Genomic DNA, 25,943 nt, shown 5'->3' with positions numbered 1-25,943 from the left:
TCTAACCTAGAATTACTTAGCTGAACAGGTTGTAGTCTTATCTAGCGTAACTTGACTTAAACTAGCCTGAACTAACCTAGCTTAACTTGACCTAATGTAATCTAACCTAACCTAACCTAATATAACATAGCATACCTTAACCTCCCTTGTCCTACGATAACGTAACCTAACATACACCTAACTTTATCTAACCAAACCTAACCTACCCCTACCTCAACATAACTTAACCAAAGCTAAAATAATTCTAACGTAATCAAATCTGAAGTCATATTTTGTGGATATCGTCCGAATTTGGTTAGAGCAGTTTAAGTTAGCTTAGGTTATACTAGGTAAAGAAAAAAGTAAGTTAGAGTAAGCTAGGTTAGCCTAGGTAAGATCAGGTTAGTATAGTATAGGATAGATTAAGTTTTTATTACGTCTGGGAAGGTTAACTAAGGTTAGTCAAGTTTTGGTTAGGTTAGGTTAGGTTAGGTTAGGAACGTCCTCAATAGTGTATGGTAAGACTCATGATTTTTTTTCGACGTGTTGAATAAAATTATTATAGAGAGTTCATCAGCTTATATACTCTTAAGACATTTGCATATAGTGTCATGTATATATGTGTGTGGCATAATTATTAAAAACACAAACCTTTCCCATATTGTAGTTTGTGAGATAATTGTACTACAATAACTACACTACCATTCTGTATTTTGGCTGTATGATTACTGTACAATTTTATAACAACTTCAATAAACAAAACATACACAATACAGACATACACCCACACACTCATATGCAACCATTCTCATATACACCCACATACACCCACACACTTTGCTTGTATGGGATTAAACTATATCCCTCCAGGTGCGTGTCCCAGAAGGCTGACTTAAGCAGTTAGTGGAGGAGGAGGATGGGTGGTGGAGGAGGAAGATTGGTGGAGGAGGAGGAGGAGGAGGAGGAGGAGGAGGAGGAGGAGGAGGAGGAGGAGGAGGAGAGAGAGGAGGCTGGGGTACAGGAGGAGGAGGAGGACAGTGGGTGGAAGAGGAGGATAGAGGGAAAAGGAGGAGGATAAGTGCAGGAGCATAAGGGTGGGAAGAGGAGAAGCTGTGTAGGAGGAGGAGGAGGAGGAGGAGGAGGACCTGGCTGAAGGAGGATGGCAGTAACTGAGTGGAAGAGTGGGAGGAGGGTAGATTCAGGAGGAACAAGGTTTATGCAGGAGGAGTAGGAGGAGGAGAAGGAGGAGGAGTAGGAGGAGGACGAGGAAGGGGTGGAAAAGCAGGAGGAAGAAGACCATATCCTTGGAAACTCATTCGTAGTTGAAATGCAGTTGGCTCTTGGTGGCTTTGGAACGACCGGAACACACCACTGAGATATACTGCGGTTAGGTATGGTAGCCCATCCTAATGCTGTGAGAGACGGAAGGTAAGACAGGACAGGTTGGGTTAGGTTAGGTTAGTTTAGGTTAGGTTAGGTTATGTTAGGTTAGGTTGGGTTAGGTTCTTTATATATTTATTTGTGTGTGTGTGTCTGTTTGTCTGTGTGTCTGTGTGTGTGTGTAATAATAATAATAATAATAATAATAATAATAATAATAATAATAATAATAAACGGTTTATTAATAGAGTTGCAGCCGGGGCTGAAAATATACAAACTTACATGTGATTTAGACATAATAATATACGTTCAATACATTTACAGGCTGTACAGTACATAAATCAGGAGCTGTTTATTATTTCAACAATAGATGGGATGGTGCTGTTCTTATAACTATCAGTGCTGGCTTTTAAGGGCTGAATTTTGTTGTATTGGCGGAGTTCGCTAGGTGGGCGGGGGACTGCAGGTGGCAGTAAGTGGCGATGACGAAGATGGTGCAGTAGTCCACAACCCAAACTTGCTAGTGCGTGGTGGTGGAGGTCATTGAGGGATGGCATTTCCAGGGTGGAGAGAGCGCTGTTGTAGCCGGAGTAGTCTGCGCCGAGCATGATTCTGCAGGCCCTCTTCTGTACTTTCTCTAGCTGACGTTGTTGAGTAGTGTTGAGAGAAGACGACCAGGCTGGCGACGCATATGTTAATTTTGGGAGTATAAAAGCGTTGTAGATAGTCCTCAGCTCTGACGTGGGTGCCCCAAGTGACCTGAGTCGTCGTAGCATGTAGAGACGGTACGAGGCTTCCTTGATAGTGTTGTTTACATGGGCCTTCCAGTCCAGTTTGTGGTCTATAGTTACACCCAGGAGTTTAGCAGACTGCACCAGCTGGAGAGGACGGGCACCCACTGTGACTGCTGGAGATTGCACTGGAGTGGTGGCGGTGTTCATGTGCATGACTACAGTTTTGGTGTGGTTGATGGTGACCTTGTTCTCCGTAGTCCATGCCCGTAGCCTGTCCAGGGTTCCTTGTAGCGATGATTAGTCCGGTGAGGTGTTGTCCACTGTAACCCCCACAGTGCAGTCATCCACGTACTTCCACCTGTGAGGAGTGTCCGATAGAGCGTCGTTGATCAGGATTGGGAAGCACAGTGGTCCCATCTTGGTCCCCTGGGGAACACCGCAGGTGAGGTGTTGGAATGTGGCGACAGAACCCTGGTACCTCACTGCCTGACGATGCTCACTCAGGAAATAAGTGAGGCATGAGACCAGGTTGGTGGGCAGCCCTAGTGCAATGGCCTTGTTGATAACAGTGCAGTGATCAACAAGGTCAAAAGCCTTCCTGAAGTCAACAAGGGCAACGGCCAGTAATGTCTTACTTTTCTCCAGGTTTTTGTGCAGAAAATCCAGGAAACTAACTAAGCAGTGTGATGTAGAGCAGGTCCTCATATTGCCATATTGCTGTGGATCAATTGACTGATAAATACTAGCAAATACCCTCTCAAAAACAAAGTCTGTGTGTGTGTATGTGTGTGTGTGTGTGCGAAGAGAAAGTGAGAGTAAGAAGACAGAAAGAGGAAGAGAAACAGAGAAACAAAGACAAAGACATAAAAACAGAGGAAGAGAAAGAAAAAGGAAAAGGAGAGAGTAAGACAGATATATATATATAGGTACAGAAACAGGGAGAGAGAGAGAGAGAGAGAGAGATTAAAAAAAAAATCAGATATCTTTAGAAATTTAGAAGCCCAATAAAAAGAACCCGCTCGCTCCCACCATTGCTTCTGGTCTTAATGGTAAAAGGAATATTTTATCTTAAGGGAGAGACTTTAGCTACCGTCTGCCATATGTGTGATTAGATCTGCTCTTAACCCCTGGAATATGAGGAAGTAAGCTCTTGAGTACGATTGAGTTAAGATCTTGAGTACGATGTGGTAAGCTCCTGAGTACGATGAGTTAAGCTCTTCAGTACGATGAATTAAGCTCTTGAGTACGATGAGTTAAGCTCTTGAATATGATGAATTAAGCTCTTGAGTACGATAAGTTAAGCTCTTGAGTACGATGAGTTAAGCTCTTGAGTACGATGAGTTAAATTCGAGAGTACGATGAGTTAAGCCCTTAAGAACGATGAGTTAAGCTCTTGAGTACTATGTGTTAAGCTCTTGAGTACGATGAGTTAAGGTCTTGAGTATGTTACGAGTTGGGGATTTAGAATATAGTTATACGTCTACCCAGATCCCAACAGGTAACAACAATAAAAAAAACAAAGACAATCGGACTATAAAAGGGTAGACAAAGGATGCGAGTTTTCGTTGTATATAATAGAGTACCATAAATCCCTTAACAAAATATTCAGCTTATAAATTACCCTTAACCAAACTTAACCTAAACATTAACAGTATATACATATTAATACAACATAAACAATTTTGAAGCAAGTGGACGTGGGGGAGGTAATACAAGATACATGTACTTAAGTGAGGAGCTGAGATGGCTGACGAGTAAGGCTGAGTATTGTAGAAGACGGTAGGTAGTCACTGCACGTAGGTTTAGAGGATAGATGATCCTGTGGTCACTTCCCAGAGCCAAGTGCCTCTCCTCGAATTGGAGCTGACAAAGAAGACTGAGGAGGTGACGCAACCCAGGATATGGAGAAGGGAAACCTCGGAGTGGTAACTAAGACGAGTCATACACGTGTCTCGTCCCTAGATGGCGTTGCTCGTGGTGGTGGGTAGGTAGATCAGGACAATAGATGGCGTGGTTCGTAGTGCGGGGTGGAGGGGTTCGTAACACACCCCCCCTCCAAAGACCTCCGTAGCGCTGGCGCGAAGGAGGTGATCAACTGGTGCGTCTGGAGAGTAGCTGCTGCATTTCCACTGGAGCTCGGGATAAGGAGTCTGCAATCAGGTTGTCGACCCCCTTTATGTGCCGGACTTGTAGATTATAGGGCTGGGTGAGGAGAGCCCAGCGGAGGATTCGCTGGTTGGAGGTCTTGTTGGTTTGGATGAACGTGAGTGGGTTATGGTCGGTGAAGACTAGGGTTGTTTGTGGGCAAGACTGGAGGTAACATTCAAACTTCTTTATTGCCAACACCAGAGCCAAGGCCTCCTTCTCTATGGTCAGTAGTTGGTCTGATGTTTTCAACTTGGCGGAGTAATATGCCACAGGGTGAAGAACATCAGTGGTTGGGTCGGGTTGTAGGAGCACAGCCCCCACTCCGACACCACTAGCGTCGATTTGCAGATGGAAGGGCGAGGTGTAGTCAGGGGGGTGGACTACAGGCTTGGAGGCAAGGAAGGCTTTGAGGCGGTGGAAAGACTGGTCGCACCTCTGGTTCCAGATGTAAGGGACCGCAGAACTGGTAAGGTCTGTGAGGGGTCCGGCCACGCTGGAGAAGTTACTGCAGAACCGACGGTAGTAGCCGCACATCCCCAGGAAGCGCATGAGTTCCTTCCTCGTCCTTGGAGTGGGGAAGGACAAGATGGCTCTAACGTTTGCGTCCTTGGGTCTCACCATACCATGCCCAACGATGTGTCCCAGGTAAGTCACTGAGGCCCGGCCAAAAGCAGATTTAGCCAGGTTTATGGTGAATCCAGTCTCTTGCAGTCGTGCAAACAGTATCTCCAAACGCACCAGATGTTCGTCCCAGCTGTCCGACACCACCACCAGGTCATCCAGGTAGGCGAACGTCCCACCTAGGTCCTGAATTAGGAAGTTGATGGCCCTCTGGAATGTGGCCGGAGCATTAGAAAAGCCAAACGCCATAACCAAATATTGAAAAGGACCAAATGGAGTTATAAATGCCGAGATTATTTTGGCCCTATCCGTGAGTCCCACTTGATAATATCCTTTCAATAAGTCCACCGTACTGATAAATTTGGCACAGCCTATGCTGTCTATTATATCTTCAATTAAAGGTAAAGGGTAGGAGTCTGAGACAGTGACCTGGTTCACTTTACGATAATCGGTACAGAAACGAAAAGTGCCATCGGGTTTTGAATGAGAGGTAGGAGTTGAGCCCGGGAGGTACTAGGCTCAGCTAAGTTATGTTGAGTATGTGACTGTTAGCAGGGTTTTCTTTAGGTAGAGGGAAGTCTAAATTCTCCAAAAGGTCCATGTCATCTGTCTCCGGCTCCGGCCCTGACAAAACCGAATGCAATACAGGTTGACTTATAGCCTCTGGGATGTCTTCCTCTGACTGCCTGGAATGGTAAAGTTTCATGAGATTAATGTGAACAAGTTGTGAATCTTTTCTGCGATCAGGAGTATGGACTATATAGTTGAGGGGAGATAGTTTATTAGCAACTATATAGGGACCAGTAAACTTGCTTTTAAGGGGAGAGCCTGGAATGGGTAGAAAGAGTAACACTTTGTCACCTAGAGAAAATGATCTTTCAACTGATTTAGGTTGGGACTTCACCATTTTTTCTTGAACTTTGTTTAAGTTTGACTGAGCAATGGTTCAGACTTCAGTTAATTTGTCCCGTAAAGTGTCAATGTATTGGGAAACTGTTGCGGGCTTAATAGATGGAGTGTCAAACCACTGCTCCTTTACTATTTTAAGGGGTCCCCATATTTGTCTCCCATATAGTAACTCGAACGGGGAGAAACCCAATGACTCCTGGGGACATTCCCTGATGGCAAAGAGTAACAAGTCTATGCTTTCATCCCATTCCTTTTGGTGTTCTATACAGTATTTTTTGAGCATTGATTTGAAAGTTTGATGGAACCGTTCCAAGCAACCTTGGGATTGTGGGTGGTAAGCCGAAGATGTACAATGGTCCACACTGAGGTTTTTCATCACCTGTTTGAAAAGATTGCTCGTAAAATTGGTGCCCTGATCGGATTGGATCTCTTTAGGAATGCCCACTGAAGTGAAAAGGTGCAAAAGATGTTTGATTACGTTTTTTGAATTGATGCTTTTAAGGGGAAAAGCCTCAGGATAACGTGTACTGGTATCCATAACTGTGAGCAGGAATTGATTTCCCTTCTTAGTCTTTGGTAATGGGCCCACACAATCCACAACAATCTTTTCAAATGGTGTAGAAAATACTGGGATGGGCTTAATGGGAGCTGCTGGTATACTTTCATTTGGTTTTCCTACCATTTGACAAATATGACAAGATTTTAGGTACTTTGACACATCCTTCCTAAGTCCAGACCAATAATAGTGTTGGAGGAGCTTTTTATATGTTTTCAGGATTCCCAAATGTCCTGAAATACCATCATGGGCAAAGGCAATTAATGCTGGTCTGACTGAGGTGGGAATTACCACTTGATGTATTTCAGACCACGTGTCTAGATAAGCAGCTCAGGGGCCTAGGTTCTCTCATCAAAACCCCCTTCATGATAATAAAAATGGAAGGGTGTTATGCACCTTTACCCTCAACTGCTGCATGATGAAGTTTAATGATGGATCAGATTGTTAGCTTTAACGAGCTCATCTTACTAATTGTCTTGGCTGTATACAGATCTTTCTGTGGGAGGAAAATATTAGAGGTGGTTTTAGACGAAGAGGGCCCATTTCGCACACTCTGTGACTGGGTGACAGCACAAGATGGGAAAAGATGAGGAATAGCTTTTACAACAGTGGTGGAGTTGACAGGTAAGTGGAGAGTCGACTGGTCTTATGTTAGGAACCACTAGATCTCCTTACCAAGTCATTACCCAATAATAAATGAATGCTCGCACACAGCTGTCTTTTTCCTGGCTATTTGTACTTCCCCAGTAATCAAGGGACATTGGAGGTGCACTTTAGCCAAAGGATAGGAAGAATGGGATGAGAGATCTGAAATTAGAAACACTCTCATTAGAAATGCGGTAGATATATCGGGAATGACGTTAAACAGGAGGATAGATTGTGCTGCGCCCGTATCACGTAGAAGTTACGAATAGGGAAAGAATCAGAATCTCTATGATTGAAATTTTTCCCTTATAGGTGAATGAAGAGAAGAGATCCTGATGGGCCTTTCCACATTGGTGTTTGCTATTGGCTTCTGGATTTGGGACCAGGAATCTCAGACATTTTTAGTAATGCCTGACACTTTGGGTAAGCTTACAATTCTGGATCGTGGCGGCCTGGGTTTACAGTAAGAACAAGTAAGCTTTGGTTGCATCGGGGGAGTAGGTGTGGACCTTTCGGGACTTACCACACCACGTTCCCAAGGTTATCATCAGAGGAGAGACCTGCACATGTCGGGAAGTACTCACGTTCTCTACTGCCCAGTGACTCCATTCAACAAAAGGTACGCATCAGCCAGCTCAGCAGCATCGCCCCCAAATTGGTCCTCCATGTTTCCTCCACATGCTTCAAGATGAAATGGTATCTTGTTTCCACCTCCAGGACTACCAAATTTAACAAATCCTGAAATGGAGGTCTGTAGCCCTAACCACTTAAAAACCTGTTTTTGAGCAAACTCAACAAAGGTGTGGAAAAATGGTTTGGTTATTTACGAAACTTCGCCGGTATCCATCTGGCGTGATAGCATAAGAGGAGGATATTCTTTTTACGTTATCATAGTCATCAGTCTGGTTCAAACAGTTATAAACTCTACGAGCCTTACCACTTACATATAATTCTAGAACCAACACTGACACCACTGGTCCTTTGGCCACTCATTCTTCCCGGCTATTTTCTCAAAAGTCCTAAATGACCCGTCCATATCGGATTCATCAAACCCGGGAACAAGGGAAGAAGCAGGCAGGGTTAAAAGCAGCCAGTTTCTTCTTAATGCCACTTCCCTTGATCTAACTCCGATGTTAAGGTGACTTCTATCTCTTACCTGTAGTTCTTCTCAGTCTAACCCTCCTGCTGCAACTTGGCCTGTTCCGACCTTTCTTCAGGCTCCAACTTGGCCTGCTGCTCCAACTTGGCCTGTTCCAACTCGAGTTCTTTCATTTTGATTTGGATCTCGAACCTAGCTCGTTCTAGTTCCAAGGCGTCTATTCGTTGTGTTTTTTCTTGAGGGCTAGCCAGACCTGAAGCAACTTCTGAGTGAGGAGGGGTGGTGGATAGTGGTTGAAGTTTCTTGGACATGGGCGTTAATCTGTCAACAGCGGATTCTTTTAAAACTTCATGTTGAACCAGCACTTCAATCACATGATTTTTAACATTTCCTTAGTCAGTTGCTGTGAAAATGGGATATTATTATAATAGTTATTATTTCTTTCCATTCTTTCTTCAGGATATTAACACGTAATTTAGCTACGGAAGGATTTTCAATAAAATCCTGGAGATCAAAACCTGAGGTGGCCATTGTTAAGAAAAATAGGATAAATTAACTAATGGTCCAAAAGATAAGATAAGTGGATAACCTAGAAAATATCACGGCAGTGTGGATAACCAGAAAGTCCCGAAAACTAACCAAGTTATACCTAGGGAAATTACACTTATGATTATTGTTCTTCTGAGAAGATCCTTAGATAAGGATAAGAGACTTGAAAGAGGTAGGGCGTATTACGGCATAAATATAAAGATCCGGATTAACAACCCTGATATACTTGAAAGAGGTAGGGCGTATTACGGCATTAATATAAAGATCCGGATTAACAACCCTGATAAATGGTATGATTGACCCTGAATGAGATAATGAGAAGAACAATAATTGAGGCTTTATAATTATGGGGTCCTGGTAGAGCGTGGCGTCCCAAGATATCACTTCACCGTAAACTAGTGACTATGGAACAACCTACTCTGGAGTGAGGGTACGGCATTAAACAGATCCGGATTCTTCCCAACACTCGATAAGACTTACTACACAACTGCCACGTGTAATAACAGGTAAGCCTTATGACACTTGGAACCTAATATCCTACGTCTGTCACTCTTACTATACGATAATACCAATATATGCACACACATATGAAGGAAACTTTAAACTACCGTAAAGCAATTGTGAACAGAAGTGACTGGGAGGAATAATTAACACTGAGTAACAAGGGAGGAAGGAATATGGTACTTAAGGTCGAGTCCTGTCATCGCCATTTGTTACGAGTTATTTAGAATATAGTTATACGTCTACCCAGATCCCAACAGGTAACAACAATAAAAAAAAACAAAGACAATCGGACTATAAAAGGGTAGACAAAGGATGCGAGTTTTCGTTGTATATAATAGAGTACCATAAATCCCTTAACAAAATATTCAGCTTATAAATTACCCTTAACCAAACTTAACCTAAACATTAACAGTATATACATATTAATACAACATAAACAATTTTGAAGCAAGTGGACGTGGGGGAGGTAATACAAGATACATGTACTTAAGTGAGGAGCTGAGATGGCTGACGAGTAAGGCTGAGTATTGTAGAAGACGGTAGGTAGTCACTGCACGTAGGTTTAGAGGATAGATGATCCTGTGGTCACTTCCCAGAGCCAAGTGCCTCTCCTCGAATTGGAGCTGACAAAGAAGACTGAGGAGGTGACGCAACCCAGGATATGGAGAAGGGAAACCTCGGAGTGGTAACTAAGACGAGTCATACACGTGTCTCGTCCCTAGATGGCGTTGCTCGTGGTGGGTAGGTAGATCAGGACAATAGATGGCGTGGTTCGTAGTGCGGGGTGGAGGGGTTCGTAACAAGTACTATGAGTTAAACTCTTGAGTACGATGAATTAAGCACTTGAGTAGTAGGAAAAGGCAAATCCTTTGAGTTCTATGGTTTAAGATCTTGAGTACGATGAGCTAAGCCCTTGTGTACTATGAGTTAAGGTCTTGAGTACAGTGAAATAATCCCCTGAGAACGATGATTTAAACTTTTTAGTACAATAAGTTTAGCCCTTATTTACGTTTTTCTTATCGATATTTCTAGACAATAAATTACTATAGAATTACAGTAGTATGGGAAATTTTACTGTATATACCCCAGAATGAGTATTTTGACGAGTAAGTGAAAAGTAGGTTATGGACACCGTAGATTTGCACCTCGGTGTAGAGACTGTAGAGTAGAATGAGAAAGTTTCTCCCAAGGTTTACAAAAAAAAAAAAATAGTTTTCGTTTACCGTATCAGTGAAGAGAATGAGTTAAAAGCATAGAATAGAAAATGGAATGGATTTAATTTTGGGGAAGAAAATTAGAAGGCAGCAAGCCTCCAGGAGCGGTTTTAACTCTAAGCGGCCGGATCAAAAGAATACGCCAAGACTGGTTTGATGAAAATGATCCGGCAATCAATGTACTCGTCAATGATAAACGTGCTGCTTTAACTGACTGGCAGAACAACCCTGAGTCTCGGACCAAAGCTGATACCTTCCGCAAGAAGAAAGCTGCGGCTCAGAGGAAACTTCGCAATCTAAAGAACGACTGGTTTAAAAATAAAGCATGTGAAACACAGAAATTTACAGATCAGCACAAAATGGGTGAATTTTTCAATTCCACCCAAAATTTTATGGGCCAATCACTCATGGCGCAGCCCCCATCCGCTCATCTGACGGAAACTCCATAATCAAAGACGATGAAGGAGTCCTTCAGCACTGGGAAGAGCACTACCATTCACTGCTCAACCGAAACACTGATGTGGATGTCCTGACTACCCAGCATGTCCCTCAGCATCCAGAGGTGACTCACCTCAGCTATCCCCCATCCCTGTATGAGGTAGACTACTGCCATCAAACAGATGAAAAATAACAAATCCTCAGGGCCTGATGGAATTCCTGCCGAGATGTATAAAGCAAGAGGACCTCTGCTTACCAGCCGTCTCCACTCTTTCCTGGAGAATATATGGGAATAGGAGGAAATCCCCCAAGTCTTAAAGACGCCCCCATCGTCAATATTTATAAGAACAATGGAGACAAGTCAGACTGTGGCAACTACCGTGGGATCTCTCTGTTGCTCCGTAGCTGGCAAGATTATTGCCAGTCCCCATAAACAGACTTCTTCCTCAGGCGGAAAACTTCCTCCCAGAATCTCACTGTGGTTTTAGACCATCACGTGGCACCACTGACATGATCATTGCTGCCCGCCAGATACAGGAAAAGTGCAGAGAACAGCGTCGTGACCTGTATATGGTCTTCATCGACCTAACAAAGGCCTTCGACTCGGTCAACGGCGAAGACCTCTGGCGGACCCTCAGCCGTTTAGGCTGCCCACCAAAATTCTTCCCCATCAAAATGGGGTAAAACAAGGGAGTGTACTGGCACAAACTCTCTTTTCTATTTTCTTGGCTGCCTTCCATACCAGTGCCAATTTAACAGGCGGGGTGGACATCGAGTACCCGGTGAAGGGTCTTTCAAATTTAAGTCGAGCCCAGGCTTTAACAAAGATCTCTGCAGCTTCCATTACTGAACTTCAGTATGCAGACGACCTCACTCGTGTTGCTCACACTGAAAGCGATCTACAAGAGATCCTGAACACCTACGCAGATGCGTATGTACATTCCGGCCTTGAGGTGAATGTACGTAAGATTCAGATTCTCTTTCAACCTGCCCCTAGTTCAGACACACCTCCACCATCCATCCATCTTAACGGTACTACCCTCTCTAATGTTAATCACTTTCGGTATCTTTGCTCCCACCTGTCCACCACTATGGATATCGATGAAGAGACTCATCATCGGATCAGACTGTGCATCTCAAGCCTTTGGCAGATTCTGAAACCATGCCTTCAGCTGTAGGGAGCTGAAATTATCTACAAAATTACACGTATATCGAGCAGTGGTCCTCCCCACCCTGCTATATGGCAGCGAGACATGGGTCACATACAGGAGGCACCTTTACAGTCACCTAACGAATAGCAAATGTAACGCCGGCGGCCAAATGAAAAGTTATAAGGATAGTATTAAGAGAAACCTGAAAAAGTGCCAAATCGACCCCCTCACCTGAGAGACGTTTTCTCCGCATCGTAACGCTTGGAGGAGCACCACACGAGAAGGTGTCAATACTGTCGAGTTAGCCCGACTGCAAACCGAGGCAGACAAGCGCCAACGCCGGAAAGACGCTGCCACCGCCCCTCCCGAACTCGATGTAGCCCTCCACATGTGCAACATCTGTGAACAACTCTGCCGGTCCCGCATCGGCCTCTTTAGTCACCTCACAACTCACCAATGAAGGTGACATCCTTAATAACGCATGTTATTGTATCATAGCTAGATGATCGCCATACTCGATTCCAAGTGACAGCAAAGTAGTAGTAGCAGTAGTAGTAGTAGTGTGTGTGTGTGTGTGTGTGTGTGTGTGTGTGTATGCAAATGGAATGGTTCTATAGGATATTATAATAAAAAATGAATATAGAGTAATTTTAGTTAGACAAGTATGAGACAGAACTGGAGTATAATTTCACTAAGCCTTCCTCCCCTCCCCTCCCCTCCCCTCCCTTCTGGCACATACTCAACTATACCTATCTTATTTCTCTCAGTCACTCAGCTCTACAGACATGGCTCGGGTCTCCTTCACACATCCAGACTCATTCTCCTCCAGGCCTTCGTTTCGTGTTAGGGAAGTGTGAACTAAAGATGTTTCTCCTGTACCAAGATTATGGTGGTAGAAAATTTCACCCTCTGAAAACACCTGCAGAGTCTTTCATGAACACTTGTAATGATGACCATAGGGTATTGTGAAAGGAAGTGAGTGGGGAGGTGAGAAAAGAGGAGGAGGAAGGGAGGCAAGAAGGGGAGATAAGGAAGGGAAGGTGGTTAGGAAGGTAGAAGAATAAAAGGGAGGAAATTCGGCAAGAAGGGAAGAACCGGAAAAGAGGGAGAATTGGCAGGAAAGGGGTTAGGGAAGAGGAGGTGAGGAAAGGAAGGAAATTAGGAAGAGAAGAGGGAGAAGGAGCAGCAGAAGAATGGGAGGAGAGCAGATGACGAAGGGAAAAGGTTAGGAAGGGGAGGATTAGGTGGGGAATGGATATGAAGCTGGGAGAAAAATTGGAAGGGAGGAGGTGAAAAGCAGAGAAGGTTAGGAGGAAAAGGAGATGAGGAAAGGGAGAATATGAAGGGAAGGGGAGGAAGTGAGGTTGAAGTTGAGGAAGAAGAGGGGGAGTGAAAAGAGGAGAGGGTGATGAAGGGTAGGAGAAAAGGTAGATAAGAGGAGTAGGTGAGGGAAGGAGAGGTAAGGAGGGAGGTAAGGGAGAGGTTAAGGTGAGAAAAGTGAGACGTATCGGGGGGGAGAGGGAAAAAGATGAGAGGAAAAGGTGAGGGAAGGGGGAGGGGTGAAGAGGGAGATGAGAGAGAGGGATACAGGGATGAGGAAATGAGGAAGAGGAAGGAGGGGTAATGAGTGAGATAAAGAAGAAGGGTGAGAGGATGAGGATGGAGCTGATGGAGAGGGGTAAAGGAGGAGGTATGAGGTGAGGAGGGAGTAAGGGAGAGAGATATATCTCGCAAGCACACCTCAGCAAGGTCCTCAAAACACACCCAACATCTTTTTCTTCTTTTTAGACCATCAAAGGGAATTATTTTTTCCCCGGACTATTTTTTTTTTGAGTATGAAGAGGAGAGGGGAAGAGATGGAGGAGATTCTACTCTCCCTCATCGTAACAGAGGAAAAAAGAGGATATATTGTGATATAATTTTTTATGAACGTGTATGTTATCACCGTCTATGGCGCATCACAATTTTCAAGTGATTGTAAAATTTTATCGTGTGTGAAAAATTTGTATGAAAAACTTAATTTAGTTTACATGTTTTTTCTGTGTTTTTTTTAGTGTGTGTGTGTGTGTGTGTGGCTCTCTCTTCTGTTCATCTGCCTGTATATGTCTTTTTAAGTACAATACAGTTGACATCATGAAAGAATCATAACTCAAGACATTATTGACTGACACCTTCAAGACATTGAAAGAATGACGTCCAATCAGCTTAGCGCCACCTGACTCCTTGTCCATGTAGGTTATGCATCTAAGCTACTGTGCCGAGTAGCAACCTTGTAAATAGGCTACTGTGCCGAGTAGCATTTATATATATAATTACGTGGCAACACTGCACGTGTTATGTGGCAACATTGCCCCGAGGCTGCCATATGGCAAGGCAGTCTCAGTCTGACTGTGTGAGCCGTGCATGGCACACGCGAGTCACCACTTGTATTTCTCTCATCCATAATAAACGGACTTCAGTGTTACCCGGTGTTTCCCTACCCATCACTGCATTCTTCAGGGAACACATGTAACCATCAGTCCATGATAGGTTATTCCTTCTGATGAGGAAATTTTGCGTCATCACACTTCGCCCTGATTGCAGTCTGAAACGGATCGTCAATAAATGTTCTGAAAGTATCGATTATGACTTATGGCTGAAATTCAGAAGTTTTAAGATTTCGTACGATATCAAATCTTAAACTCACAAGGTCAGCACAAAATGTATGATCATGAACTATCTGGAACGCTTCCATTTAATCTTGTAATTTATAACTATTGTGTCGTCCTTGGAGGAAAAATTAATGACGAAATTTATCCTCTAAATCTCAAGAAAGGTTCGGCCATCGCTTCTCCAGGTGATCAGAATCAACAGCGGTCCACGGACTGATGTTCCTCAAACTTGGGTATTGTGGAATTTTTCTTTTCAAAGTCAAAAGTTTTGTTTGTGTGCGTGTGTGTGTGTGTTGGTGTGTTAGTCTCGACCTTCACACTCCAGAGGATGGCGTTGCTCAAAAGGTTGAAGAGAGAGAGAGAGAGAGAGAGAGAGAGAGAGAGAGAGAGAGAGAGAGAGAGAGAGAGACTCGGACGCACCAACAGGGTATGATGTATCAATAAGGGTTAGAGCCAGAGACAGGGTGATTATTTGGTATTTAAGTACACTTGCAGATGTGAGTATAGAGTAAATGTATAGACGTAAATTTATTCTCAATACTTACCATGAAATACAAATATAAGCTAACCTAACCTAACCATTTTTTAAATGGGGGATTAGTCCATCCAGGCACAAGTCATCGACCCACATCAAGGCCTTGGGGGGTGACAGACCAAAAGAAGGAACAAATTGCATTATAAAAAATAAATACAGAAATGGAAAAAAAAATATAACATATCAAAAGTGAGAAACGATGAATGAATGTTGTGTTGTCAAAGTAAGAGAAACAATTGAGACCCTACAATTGTGTGTAAATGAGGCAGAAAGTCAGATCAGCAACCTGGGACGGTCACAAAATTTTTGATGCCATGTGGCAGCAGGGTCTACCAATAGACAACGCATTATACTTCCAATATCTTCCCAGGCGGTAGTACCTCCCAACTACCTGCTACCTATCACATATGTAGAAATGTAAGTAAATGAGAGAGGTGGAGGGGAGGATAGAGAGTTAGAGGGAGAGATCAGCCGGAGAGGAATAGACAGAGAGAGAGAGAGAGAGAGAGAGAGAGAAAGAGAGAGAGAGAGGGGGGAGGCAAGTAGGTAGGGAAAAGAAATGGGTGAGGAGATGAAAAGATAGAAGAGAGAATTAGAGTGAGGGAGAGAGGAAGTGAGAGAGAGGGGGAGGAAAACAGGGCGTGAGCGAGGGAGGGAAAGAGTGAATGAGTGAAAGGAGAGAGTGAGAAGGTGGGGGAGAGAGGGGGAGGAATAAGTTAATTAGAGAGGGAGTGAGAGAGAGAGTGAACAAAGGAATAAGGGGAGAGATTGAGAAAGAGATGGAGGGAAAAAATAAGTGAGAGAGAGAGAGAGAGAGAGCGGTGGGGCAAGTAAATGAAGGAAAGAGATTGAGAGAGGGAGGGGGGAGGGAATAAGTGTATGAGTGAGGGAGGGAGTGGAGGTAGGTAGAGAGGCGTCCCCTACGTAACAAAAGAGGGTTGCCAACACACACTCTATACCTGTCCTCACCATGAACGCTGATTTTTTTTTCACGAGATAATTTGCAGCGGAGGGAAAAGGGGGAGAGTAAGCCGAGCCTTCCCATGTGTTTCTCTCTGTCTATGGGGAAATCATAATAGTGTGTGGGTGTGGGTGTGTGTGTGTGTGTGTGTGTGTGTGTGTGTGTAGGTTATGACACCTCATATGTTTCCAGGGTTTACAACAAATTATACTTCACGTGAAATATGATCAAATAAATATGTAGTGTCGTCTACCGTTTTTTTTTCGTCTGATTTTTTTCTGTGTTTGGTTATATGTCTGTGTCTGTTTCATCTGCCTGTCTGTGTGACTGTCTCTTTTGTCTGTCGTTTATGTTGGTCTGCCCTGTTTATCGGTCTGCTTGTTTCTCCTGTCTGTCTATGTCAATCCCTTTTGCTTGTATGTGTGCCTCTTCTTTCTGACTATATATATGCACGAATCTTCTGTTTGTGTCCGTCTGTCTGTAAGTCTTGATTGTTAACTTAGCTTCTCATTAAATAACTACGAACAAAAATATAATACACTAGCCTTGTTATGAGTCACATTTAACAAAACACTAACAACATGGAAAGAATTACGCCGTATCTTCATCTTATCAGTGTTACACGTACCAGCAGCTAACTTTACTAAGTGTCTTTACTTTCAAGACTTACCACTAACCCCTTGAGTACGATGACTTAATCCCTAGAGTACGATGAATTAATCCCTTGAGTACGATGAATTAATTCTTTGAGAACGATGACTTAATGCATTGAGTACGATATCTTAATCCCTTGATCACGATGATTTAATCCCTTGAGAACGATGATTTAATCCCTTGAGAACGATGACTTAACCCCTTGTGTACGATGACTTAATCCCTTGAGTACAATGACTTAATACCTTGAGTATGATTACTTGATTCCTTGAGTGCAAAAACTTATTCCCTTAATCGCCTGAGTACGGTGACGGAATCGCCTGAGTACGGTGACTTAATCGCCGTATTGTGACTTCACCACTTTAATACGATAATTTGATCCCTTCAAAGTATTGATCTATTCCTTCAGGTACGGTGGTTTTTGTATTCCAGGGTTTAAGACAGTGTACTCAAGAAGACATCGTACTCATCGGGTGAAATGATAAACTGTCATAATTTGTACTCTAAGATGAGGACATACATGCACCTTAATACCTCGCCTTGATTACTCTGTCAGTAGCATTGTCAAGGTAGGGTTTTACTGTTGGGTTTTCCATTAATGATCATGATGCAACACACCATTATAGGGGTGTTGACTACATGAGGCATGGGTCACATATATAGTAACTGAAATAATTAAAAATAACTTAGATTGTATTGTTTTTAATTGAATAAGATGAGGGAGAGAGGTTATGAGGAGAGAGGGGGCGAAGGAGGGAGGAAAAGGGGGAGGGGGGAAGGAAGGAAAAGAAGGAGATAGGAAAGAATAGAGGGAATGGAGGGCATGAATTATAGTTGGAGAGGGGGATAAGGAAGGGAGGGAGGGGAAACGGGTATGAGTGTGAGGGAGTGAGAGAGAGCGAGAGGGAAGGAGGGAGAGTGGGAAGGAGGGTGCAAGTGTTTAGGGAGTGAGAGAGGGCGGGTGATATGAGTGGGAGAGAGCGAATTGGGAGAAGAGGGAGGACAGGAAGAGAGGAAGTGGGGGGTCCCTTCATAATACAGGAAAATCACTAACACACGCTACACCTGTCCGTAATATCAACCTGCAATTTTTACGCTAAATGTTTTTCCAGAAGAGGAGGAAGAGGAAGGAGGTGATGGAGGCTAGTTTTGAAGAGGAGGAGGAGGAGGAGGAGGAGGAGGGAGGGAGAGGAGGAGGAGGAGGAGGAGGAGGAGGAGGAGGAGGGGAGAGGATGGAGGCTTTTGAAGAGGAGGAGGAGGAGGAGGAGGAGGAGGGAAGAGATGATTGAGGTTAGAGTTTAAATGGAAAGATGAAGAGAAAGAGTGAGGAGGAGGGGAGAGGTGATTGAAGCTAGATTTGAAGAGGGAGAGGAGGAGGAGGAGGAGGAGGAGGAGTAGGGGAGAGTCGATGGAGGCTAAAGAAGAGGAGGAGGAAGAGGAAGGGGAGGCTAGAGAAGAGGATTAGGGAAAGGAGGAGGAGGAGGAGGAGGAGGAGAGGAGTGATGGAAGTTGGAGGTCTCCCTCTGAAAAATTCGGTAATTTATTTTATGAAGGTCACTGTTACACCCACTTATAACACCTCGTAAATATCACGGCCTTGTGAACAAAAATAAAAAATATATATATATATACAGTGAATATATAGAATCTCGATGTTTGCCAACTACATATAAAAATATATTCTTTCGCCTATCAGTCTGTATGTAAGTTTGTCTGCGAATTTGTTTGTGTTCGATAGTTTGTTTCTATTTGTATTTTTTCTATCCGTGTGTTTGTCTTTCTGGTTGTCTATCTGTCTATATATCTGTCTTTCTGTCTGTATGGTTGTCTTATTGTTTGTTTCTCTTCCAGTTTGCCTGCTTTACTGTTGGGTTGTGTGCCTCTGTATTCCTGTCTATCTACCTGGAGTTTCTGTCTGTCTGTCTGATTGTCTGTCTATCTGTCTTTCTATGTGTCTTTTTATCATTTTAACTGCCTGATTGCCTTTCTACGTGACTATCTTTAAGTCTATCTGTTTATCTATCTGTATGTCTTTCTATCATTTCACCAACCTGTCTGGTCTTCCTGTACGGCCGTCTGTCTACCTGGCTGCCTGTCACTTAAACAAAATATGAAAGCTCTTACCAAAACTTACCAAGACGCTACATAATATAAACTCATCTGACAACAAACTTAAAAACAAAACAAAAACTAAAAGAAAATCCCTGAGACACTCTTGACAAAATATCATAAAAGTTACCAGCTCAGCATAGATTGACGTCCACATATGATAAAAGAGGTATTGTGTCTCTTGATCAACATGTAAGAGTTTTATAACATGTAAGAGTAGCATCAAAGTCACGACGTCACTGTAAAATGTAAATTCTTAATGTCATAGGTTAGGGCTGGAATATTTCTTTATCCATAAAGGAAATATAATATTTGTGTTTTGTAAAATTATCGTGTCTTTCGGTTAGTTGCCAGGAGAGATTGTGTGTGTGTGTGTGTGTGTGTGTGTGTGTGTGTGTGTGTGTGTGTGTTGGTCTTATGGCTGGGTGACTGGACGAATGTTTTTTTAGGGACATTTGTTTGTGGGTGTGGTGTTTGTGTTTGTGTTTTGGTGATAGTTTGCATGTGTGTTTTTGGGGGCCGGGTGTGTGTGTGTGTGTGTGTGTTAATTATTGTGTTGACATTCATACATGTGTTTTTTTTTCTATTTTAAAAAAATATATAAAATATTACCGGTTATGTCACTCAGCTCTTTTATATTACAAGGAAATATATTTTTGCTATATATTTCTTCGTGCATTTCGCTGTTCCTTTTTCATTCAAAAATAAATATTTAATTTTTTTTGGTAAATATTCTCGTTTCTTTGTCTCAGTTCTTCATTTAAAGTTCAATAATATTTTTTCTTATAAACATCGTTGTGTCTTCAGTGATCTGTGAGGCGCTGTCACCCCCAATAGTCGGCTGAAAATATGGTTTGACTCCAAAAAAATTCCTACAAAAGGATTCTTAACTGTTTATTGTAGTATCAGGTGTCCTTAATAACATATCAAAAGTCTACCACAGTCTGACGACACGAAAGGTCTAATTTTCAAAATGGCGTCGAAGTTAGCCACCAGGTCCTTAAAATGCCCGTTACTCCTTCATTATTCATCCTAGACAAGTAATTTTGGTGCCTAACCCCATGTTTTGGAGAACTAGGAATCCAGTTAGCATATCTAAATTATAGTGAAGTCATTACATAATTACATAATTTAAGATGGGGGACCAATATGGCCGCCAAACTATGAAAATACCCATTACTCTTTCTAATTCATCTTAGACAAGTAATTTCGTTGTCTAACCCCATGTTTTGGGGATCTAGGAATCCAGTTAGCATATTTAAAATAATAGTGAAGTGATTACAGAATTACAAAATCCAGGATGGCGGACAAATATGGCCACCAAACTATGAAAATGCCAATGACTCCATCATTATTCATCCTAGACAGGTAATTCTGGTGCCTGACCCCTTGTTTTGGGCATCTAGAAAACCAATTAGCATATTTAACATAGCATAGTGATTACTGGTAAAAAGTTATAACAAATCCCATAATATATATTTCTGAAAAATGCCTTTGATCTGAACCAGGTTTACAAATTGTCATAGTCACACTCTTCCTCCTGTAAAGGTTAATTATGTGGATTCTCACAGTTTTCAATTTGACATGGTCCACAAGCGGGTGTGCATGGTAGTCCGTATCTACTGCAACTACAACGTGTTCGGCAGGCAGTTGTGCAATTACAGTGGACCATCTGCAGGAGGCTTTCTGGCACAGCAGTTTTCTTGGTCATAACTGGCACAAACTGATTGTCCTCCAGTTTCCATCCCCAATCCACTGCATTCATGTCACTCTCCTTTCCAGTCCACACCATGATCTGGTAAAACACTCTAAAGCTATGATATTTAGTCGAGGGCTTGGTAGGAGGGAGACGTTCTGGGGTAACAAATGACTTTGCGGAGACAATTTTCTTGATCAAAAGGTTGTAGCGCAAAGAGGCAAGTGAATCGGTACTCTTGCCACCAAACAGAACTGCCATCGCCTTGCTCCCAAGGTCCTCTATGACACTGTTTGCTTGATTTGGGAGCAGAAACGCATTCGCACAGGTCTGAATGGTCCATTCACCATTCACAAGTTTCTGGAACGCTGACTTTTTGCCAACACTGAAAATGCGGGAAGTTGTGTCACATCCTGTGAAAGCGTGGATAAACAGCAACTGAGAACACATGTCACTACCCAGGACTTGTTTCATCTCACTGATGTTGTAAACCTTAGGAACTGTGGACTTGTCCGAACGAAAATAGAGGCCCCTATTGTTTGCTTCAGCATAGTAGAGGAGAAGAATGAGCAGGTCTGTATCCTCCCCTATCAAGGTCGTGAGCTGATGTTGTGACGCCTTGATTGCAGCCTTGACAATGTCCATGTCTGCATCCCCTAATGCATTGATAACAGTGCAGCCCTTCTTCTGTAGTTCCTCAGTTACAAGATCAATAAGTCCTTGTTAGTTGCAAGACCTGGAAAGGAAATCATCCTTTCTTCCAACAAACTCAGTTTTTGCATTGAAGCTGATGATCGGCGGATGTTTTGCCCACGTTTCTGATGCCCATTGTCTTTGATGGAAGGATCTTTACTATAGCCATCAAAAACTACGGTTGCTTTTCCATAATGGCATATGGTAAAGTCAGAATACATCCGTGCAATGGCACCATAACTGTCACCCTTTTTCCAAGGCAAGCGATGAACCAGGGAACCACCGTCAAGGACATAATGTTCAGTTAGTGGGATAGAATCCATGACAGCTTCTTTTGATTTCTTGCTTGAATACTAAGCAACTGCATGTGCTAGTTGGGGCTTGTCAGCTTTACGAAAGATTTCCTTGGCTTCAAACAGGGCTGTAGGGAATGGGCTGAGCTCATAGCTCATTACATCTTCCAGTGAAAGGTCTCGGGTTTTTGACAGAACCAGAAATCTTTGGAACAGCAGAGCAGGATCAATGGTTCGGCCTTGGGCAAATTTGATGGTGGACTCATGTGCGAGGGTTCTTGCCCGGTCTTTCCGTTTGAATGAGATCCCCAAAACAGGTTTTCCAACCATTTTTTCAATAATCTCATTTCCAATTGTATCTTGGATTTCACAAGTATGTAATCATGTCGCTTTTATAACAAGCCAAACAGATTCCTAGGCCACCAAAACATGGGGTTAGACATCAAAATTACTTCGCTAGGATGAACAATGAAGGAGTAACAGGAATTTTTTAGGATTTGGTGGCTATTCGACGCCATCTTGAAAATTAGACCTTTCTCGCTGTCAGACTGTGGTAGAATTTTGTTATGTTATTAAGCACACCTGATACTACAATAAACAGTTGAGAAACCTTTTGTAGGAAATTTTTTAGGGTAAGGTAGGTTTTATTTTCATAAATGCATCCGCCTACAAGGTTGACAGGAGATTAGGCAGAGGAGTGTTGTGTTGAAGACGACCAGAAACAGTTTGATTATTTTGTTTACAAACACAAGTAACGAGTACAGGTTTGGGTGTGAGACTCAGGAACACTAATCACCACGTGTTGACAGTATGGATGAACGGTGAGGGGTGGGCTAAGTGTGAGAAGAGAGGTGAGGGGTGAGGTAAGGGGTGAGATGAGAGGTGAGGAGTGGAGGTAAGGAGTAAGATGAGAGGTGACGGGTGAGGTAAGGGGTGAGATGAGAGGTGAGGGCTGATGGTAATGAGTGAAGGGTGAGATGAGAGGTGAGGGGTGAGGTAAGCGGTGAGAAGAGAGGTGAGGGGTGAGGTAATGAGTGAAGGCCACTGAAGGGCGATATGAGAACAGTGTGGAATGAGGGTAGAAGTAAGGGGTGAATGGAGTTGAGGATGAGGTGACAAGTAAGCTGAATGAAATATAAATCATTCTCATATATTATAGTCACTGTCGATATTCCCTGAACACTTTTGGCACTATCTGGCACCACCTACCTGAGGGTCAAGCAGGTAAGGGGAGATAAAGGGATTAACACCTTTTACCTTAGATTATTCTTCATTTTATTGTGGATGTAATGTTCTTATATATATATGAACTACAAGTTAGTTATTTGCCTAAAATGTCCCCAACTGTACACATTGTTCAGCTATACGACTAACCTAACTTAACCTAACCTAACCTAACCTTTCGGAATATTGTAAAATTAAATTATTTAAACCAGTCTATATTGGTATTTGGCTGTCGGTCCGTTTCATATTTCCATCTCTCTCTATTGTAGTGATCCATCCACTTATTTTTTATTTCCTATTTATCAGTATCTCATATGTTTTCTTTTATCACATTTTCTGTGTGTATGTGTGCCTGTCTGTCTATTGTTACGACCGTGTCGTATTTTTCTATCATTTTGTAAATAACATGCTTCAATGTTGTTCCATATTATTTCTGTAATGATGTGTTAAATTTACTATTATATATTCTAGACACCTTACCCTGTGCTGTTAAGGTTTTAACTGTCATTATTTGTTCAAGCCCATCTTATTTCTTTATTTAGTTTTGCAACAAGCATTCTTTGTTTCTCTAACGACCATCTGCATCGTTAAACGACCCATGTTTCACTGGAGTGGCGGGAGCCGACCTTATATATAGGACCCACCAGCAGACGGAGTTTAGTCCAGTCCTCCTTGTCATTCAGCTCACATTATTTTGAGTGACACCTGTCACCTGTTAGTTATACTTCATTTTATTTCTGTGATTGTTCCTGTCACCACCAATGTGGTATATTTAAGTGAGTACCTATTTATGTCTCTTATGTGTCCATCAGTGCTTGCTTAGTTACATTTAAGTAATTCAGTGTTGTTTCACGTTAGTTAATTTCAGTGTTAGTCTTTATATGTTTATGCAGTGTTAACGTAATCCAATGCTTTATTTTTATTCTTTTGATGTTTCGATGTTTAGTATCACTTGTATCTTAAAGGTTTCGATAGTGAATCAATTTGTTGTGACAGCCTACCAGGCTCTTTATTGTGTTAATATTTAATTTAACTAAATTCTTAAAGGTTTACTTTATTTATTTTTATTCCCTTTTAATTTACTTCAATTTTTGTTGGTTACGCCTAGAACCTGGTATTAAAGAAAATTAAGAGACGGCGTAACAGTTTTGGCGACCTTGCCAGGATTCACTAACGACCTTTTGACACTTGTGATATTTTTTTTTCTAAGCATGCTGATGGATTTGTTTTGAGGCATGGTAGGACTAACAATGGTAATTTTGTGCGTAATAATTTTGTACATGACAAGAGGAGATGGACTCGTTCGCCACCTAATGGGGCGTCCTAATTTTCTAATTTAATTGTAGTTTCTGTGGAAAGCCGGGTCATAAAGCGTATTTTTGTTGGACAAGGCCGCAGCCAAATAAGGTGAAGCACGAAAGGTTTCGGTTCTCGCCTCACGAGACTTTGATCTTTTCCAGGAGAGTTTTGGGAAGGACCCAGACGTTGGTACCTTTCGTCCCTTTTTGTCACAAGGCACGGTAGAAGTTGGTGTCGAAACGCCAGTCACTATTTTAAGAGACTCGGGTTGTCACCAAACTCTCATCAAAGAGGGTGTTGTTGCGGTGAGGAAGACTGACAAAACGTCGTTTTGGGCGCCCTTTGGGATAAAGGTGCAGCTCCTTTGGTTTTTCAGGTATAGCTAAACGTAGCCGGTGAGCACGAGCTGCCTGTGTTAGTACGTGTCAAGTCTCCTTGTTGCTAAAGAGTGGACCTCATACTCGGTAACGATTTGCTGCAACAGCTTGAAGATGATATGCCCGGTGTTTTCCCTTGTGTGCTGTGACTCGTTTTTTGTTAATGACTAATGATCATAATGTAACTCCTGATGTAGATAATTCACTGTCCTTAGAAGGACGTTTTGCTAACCCAATTGCTTCCCAAGACATTTCTTCCGCAGTTAATGCTGTGACCGGGAGAGTTGCTTTAATAGCTGCGCAAGAGCAAGAAGTTTCATTACGGCTCTTGTTTGACCTGGTGTCCGATCCTGCCAATGATTCAGGCCCTACCACGAGATATTTAAGTCAAGACGGTGTTTTGTGCCGCCGCTGGCTCCCACCGACTATGTCAGAGGAAGACGCGGACTGGGCGTCTATCACTCAAATAGTTCTCCCACACACTTACAGACAACATGTTCTAGCTCTGGCCCATGAAAGTCGCTTTTCTGGACATCAAGGTGTCCGAAAGACGTTCAACAGGCTGGCCAGAAAGTTCTATTGGCCAGGTATGAGGAGAGATGTCACTAAATATTGTAAGTACTGTCATTTTTCTCAAAAGGTAGACAAAGCCAATCAGGCTATTCCACCTTTTCCACTTGTAAGAGTACCTCGTACCTGAGCCCTTTACAGCAGTACAGTGTGACATTGTAGGCCCTCTGCCTAAAACTTCTAGTGCAGTGGTTCTCAACCTTGTTTGCCCCATGCACCCCTTTCACCATATGTCAGAATGTCATTCCCTCCTCCTTTCCAAGATTGTCTGCCTCAAAAAGTGCATTCCAAATAATATGCATATAATACTGAAAATCCTATATTTTTTCCATATTAGTATCAGTTTCCCCCTGAAAACCTGAGGAGAAATTCCCCCTGGTTGAGAACCCCTGTTCTAGTGGGTTTGAATATTTATTTACAGTCATTGATACCTCCACTAGGTACTTGCATGCTGTACCTCTTAGGAAAGTTACTGCTAAGGCCCTTGTTAAATGTTTGCTTGACCTGTTTAGTCACTTTGGGTTGCCGTACCGTGTTCAAACGGACGGTGCTTCATATTTTGTAGGAAAAGTTTTCAAGGAAGCCCTAACAGAGTTGGGAATAGTTCATTGTTAGGTAGTAGTGAAGAGAGCATTAGTGTATTAAGTTTAGTAGGAGATGTTAGAGAGAAGCTTCTAAGATGTTGGAGCCTTGCCGCAGACCACTTACAGCAGTCGCAATCCAAGACCAAGACATGGTACGACAAGCGTGCCAGACACAGAGAGTTCCAGATAGGAGATCAAGTTCTCGTTCTCTTGCCGAGACATGGACAGCCGCTCCATGCGAAGTTCAGTGGGCCATATAGAGTGGTGAAGAAGGTAAGCCCCACGAATTATATTATCTCTACCCCTGACAGGCGCCGACTACAGCGCTTATGTCACGTCAACACCATCAAGCTGTACCACACACGCCCAG

The 25,943-nt window shown here is 42.8% G+C and overlaps 1 protein-coding gene across 1 annotated transcript in view; it reads right to left on the bottom strand.

The window, feature by feature from the left end:
* The window catches only part of LOC121859365 (mucin-2-like), a 75,352-nt gene extending 54,174 nt beyond the window's left edge, over positions 1–21,178 (bottom strand). The window contains exon 1 of the mRNA XM_042356142.1: positions 20,500–21,178. Within this exon, the coding sequence (XP_042212076.1) occupies positions 20,500–21,178 (679 nt within the window). The remainder of the gene's footprint in view (positions 1–20,499) is intronic.
* Between the last annotated feature and the right edge of the window lie 4,765 nt (positions 21,179–25,943).

Source organism: Homarus americanus, unplaced genomic scaffold (genome assembly GCF_018991925.1).
Source record: "Homarus americanus isolate GMGI-L3 unplaced genomic scaffold, GMGI_Hamer_2.0 scaffold29734, whole genome shotgun sequence".
Taxonomy (NCBI): Eukaryota; Metazoa; Arthropoda; class Malacostraca; order Decapoda; family Nephropidae; genus Homarus; species Homarus americanus.
Note: the sequence above shows the minus strand (reverse complement) of the source record. Positions and strands in the feature narration are given on the sequence as shown.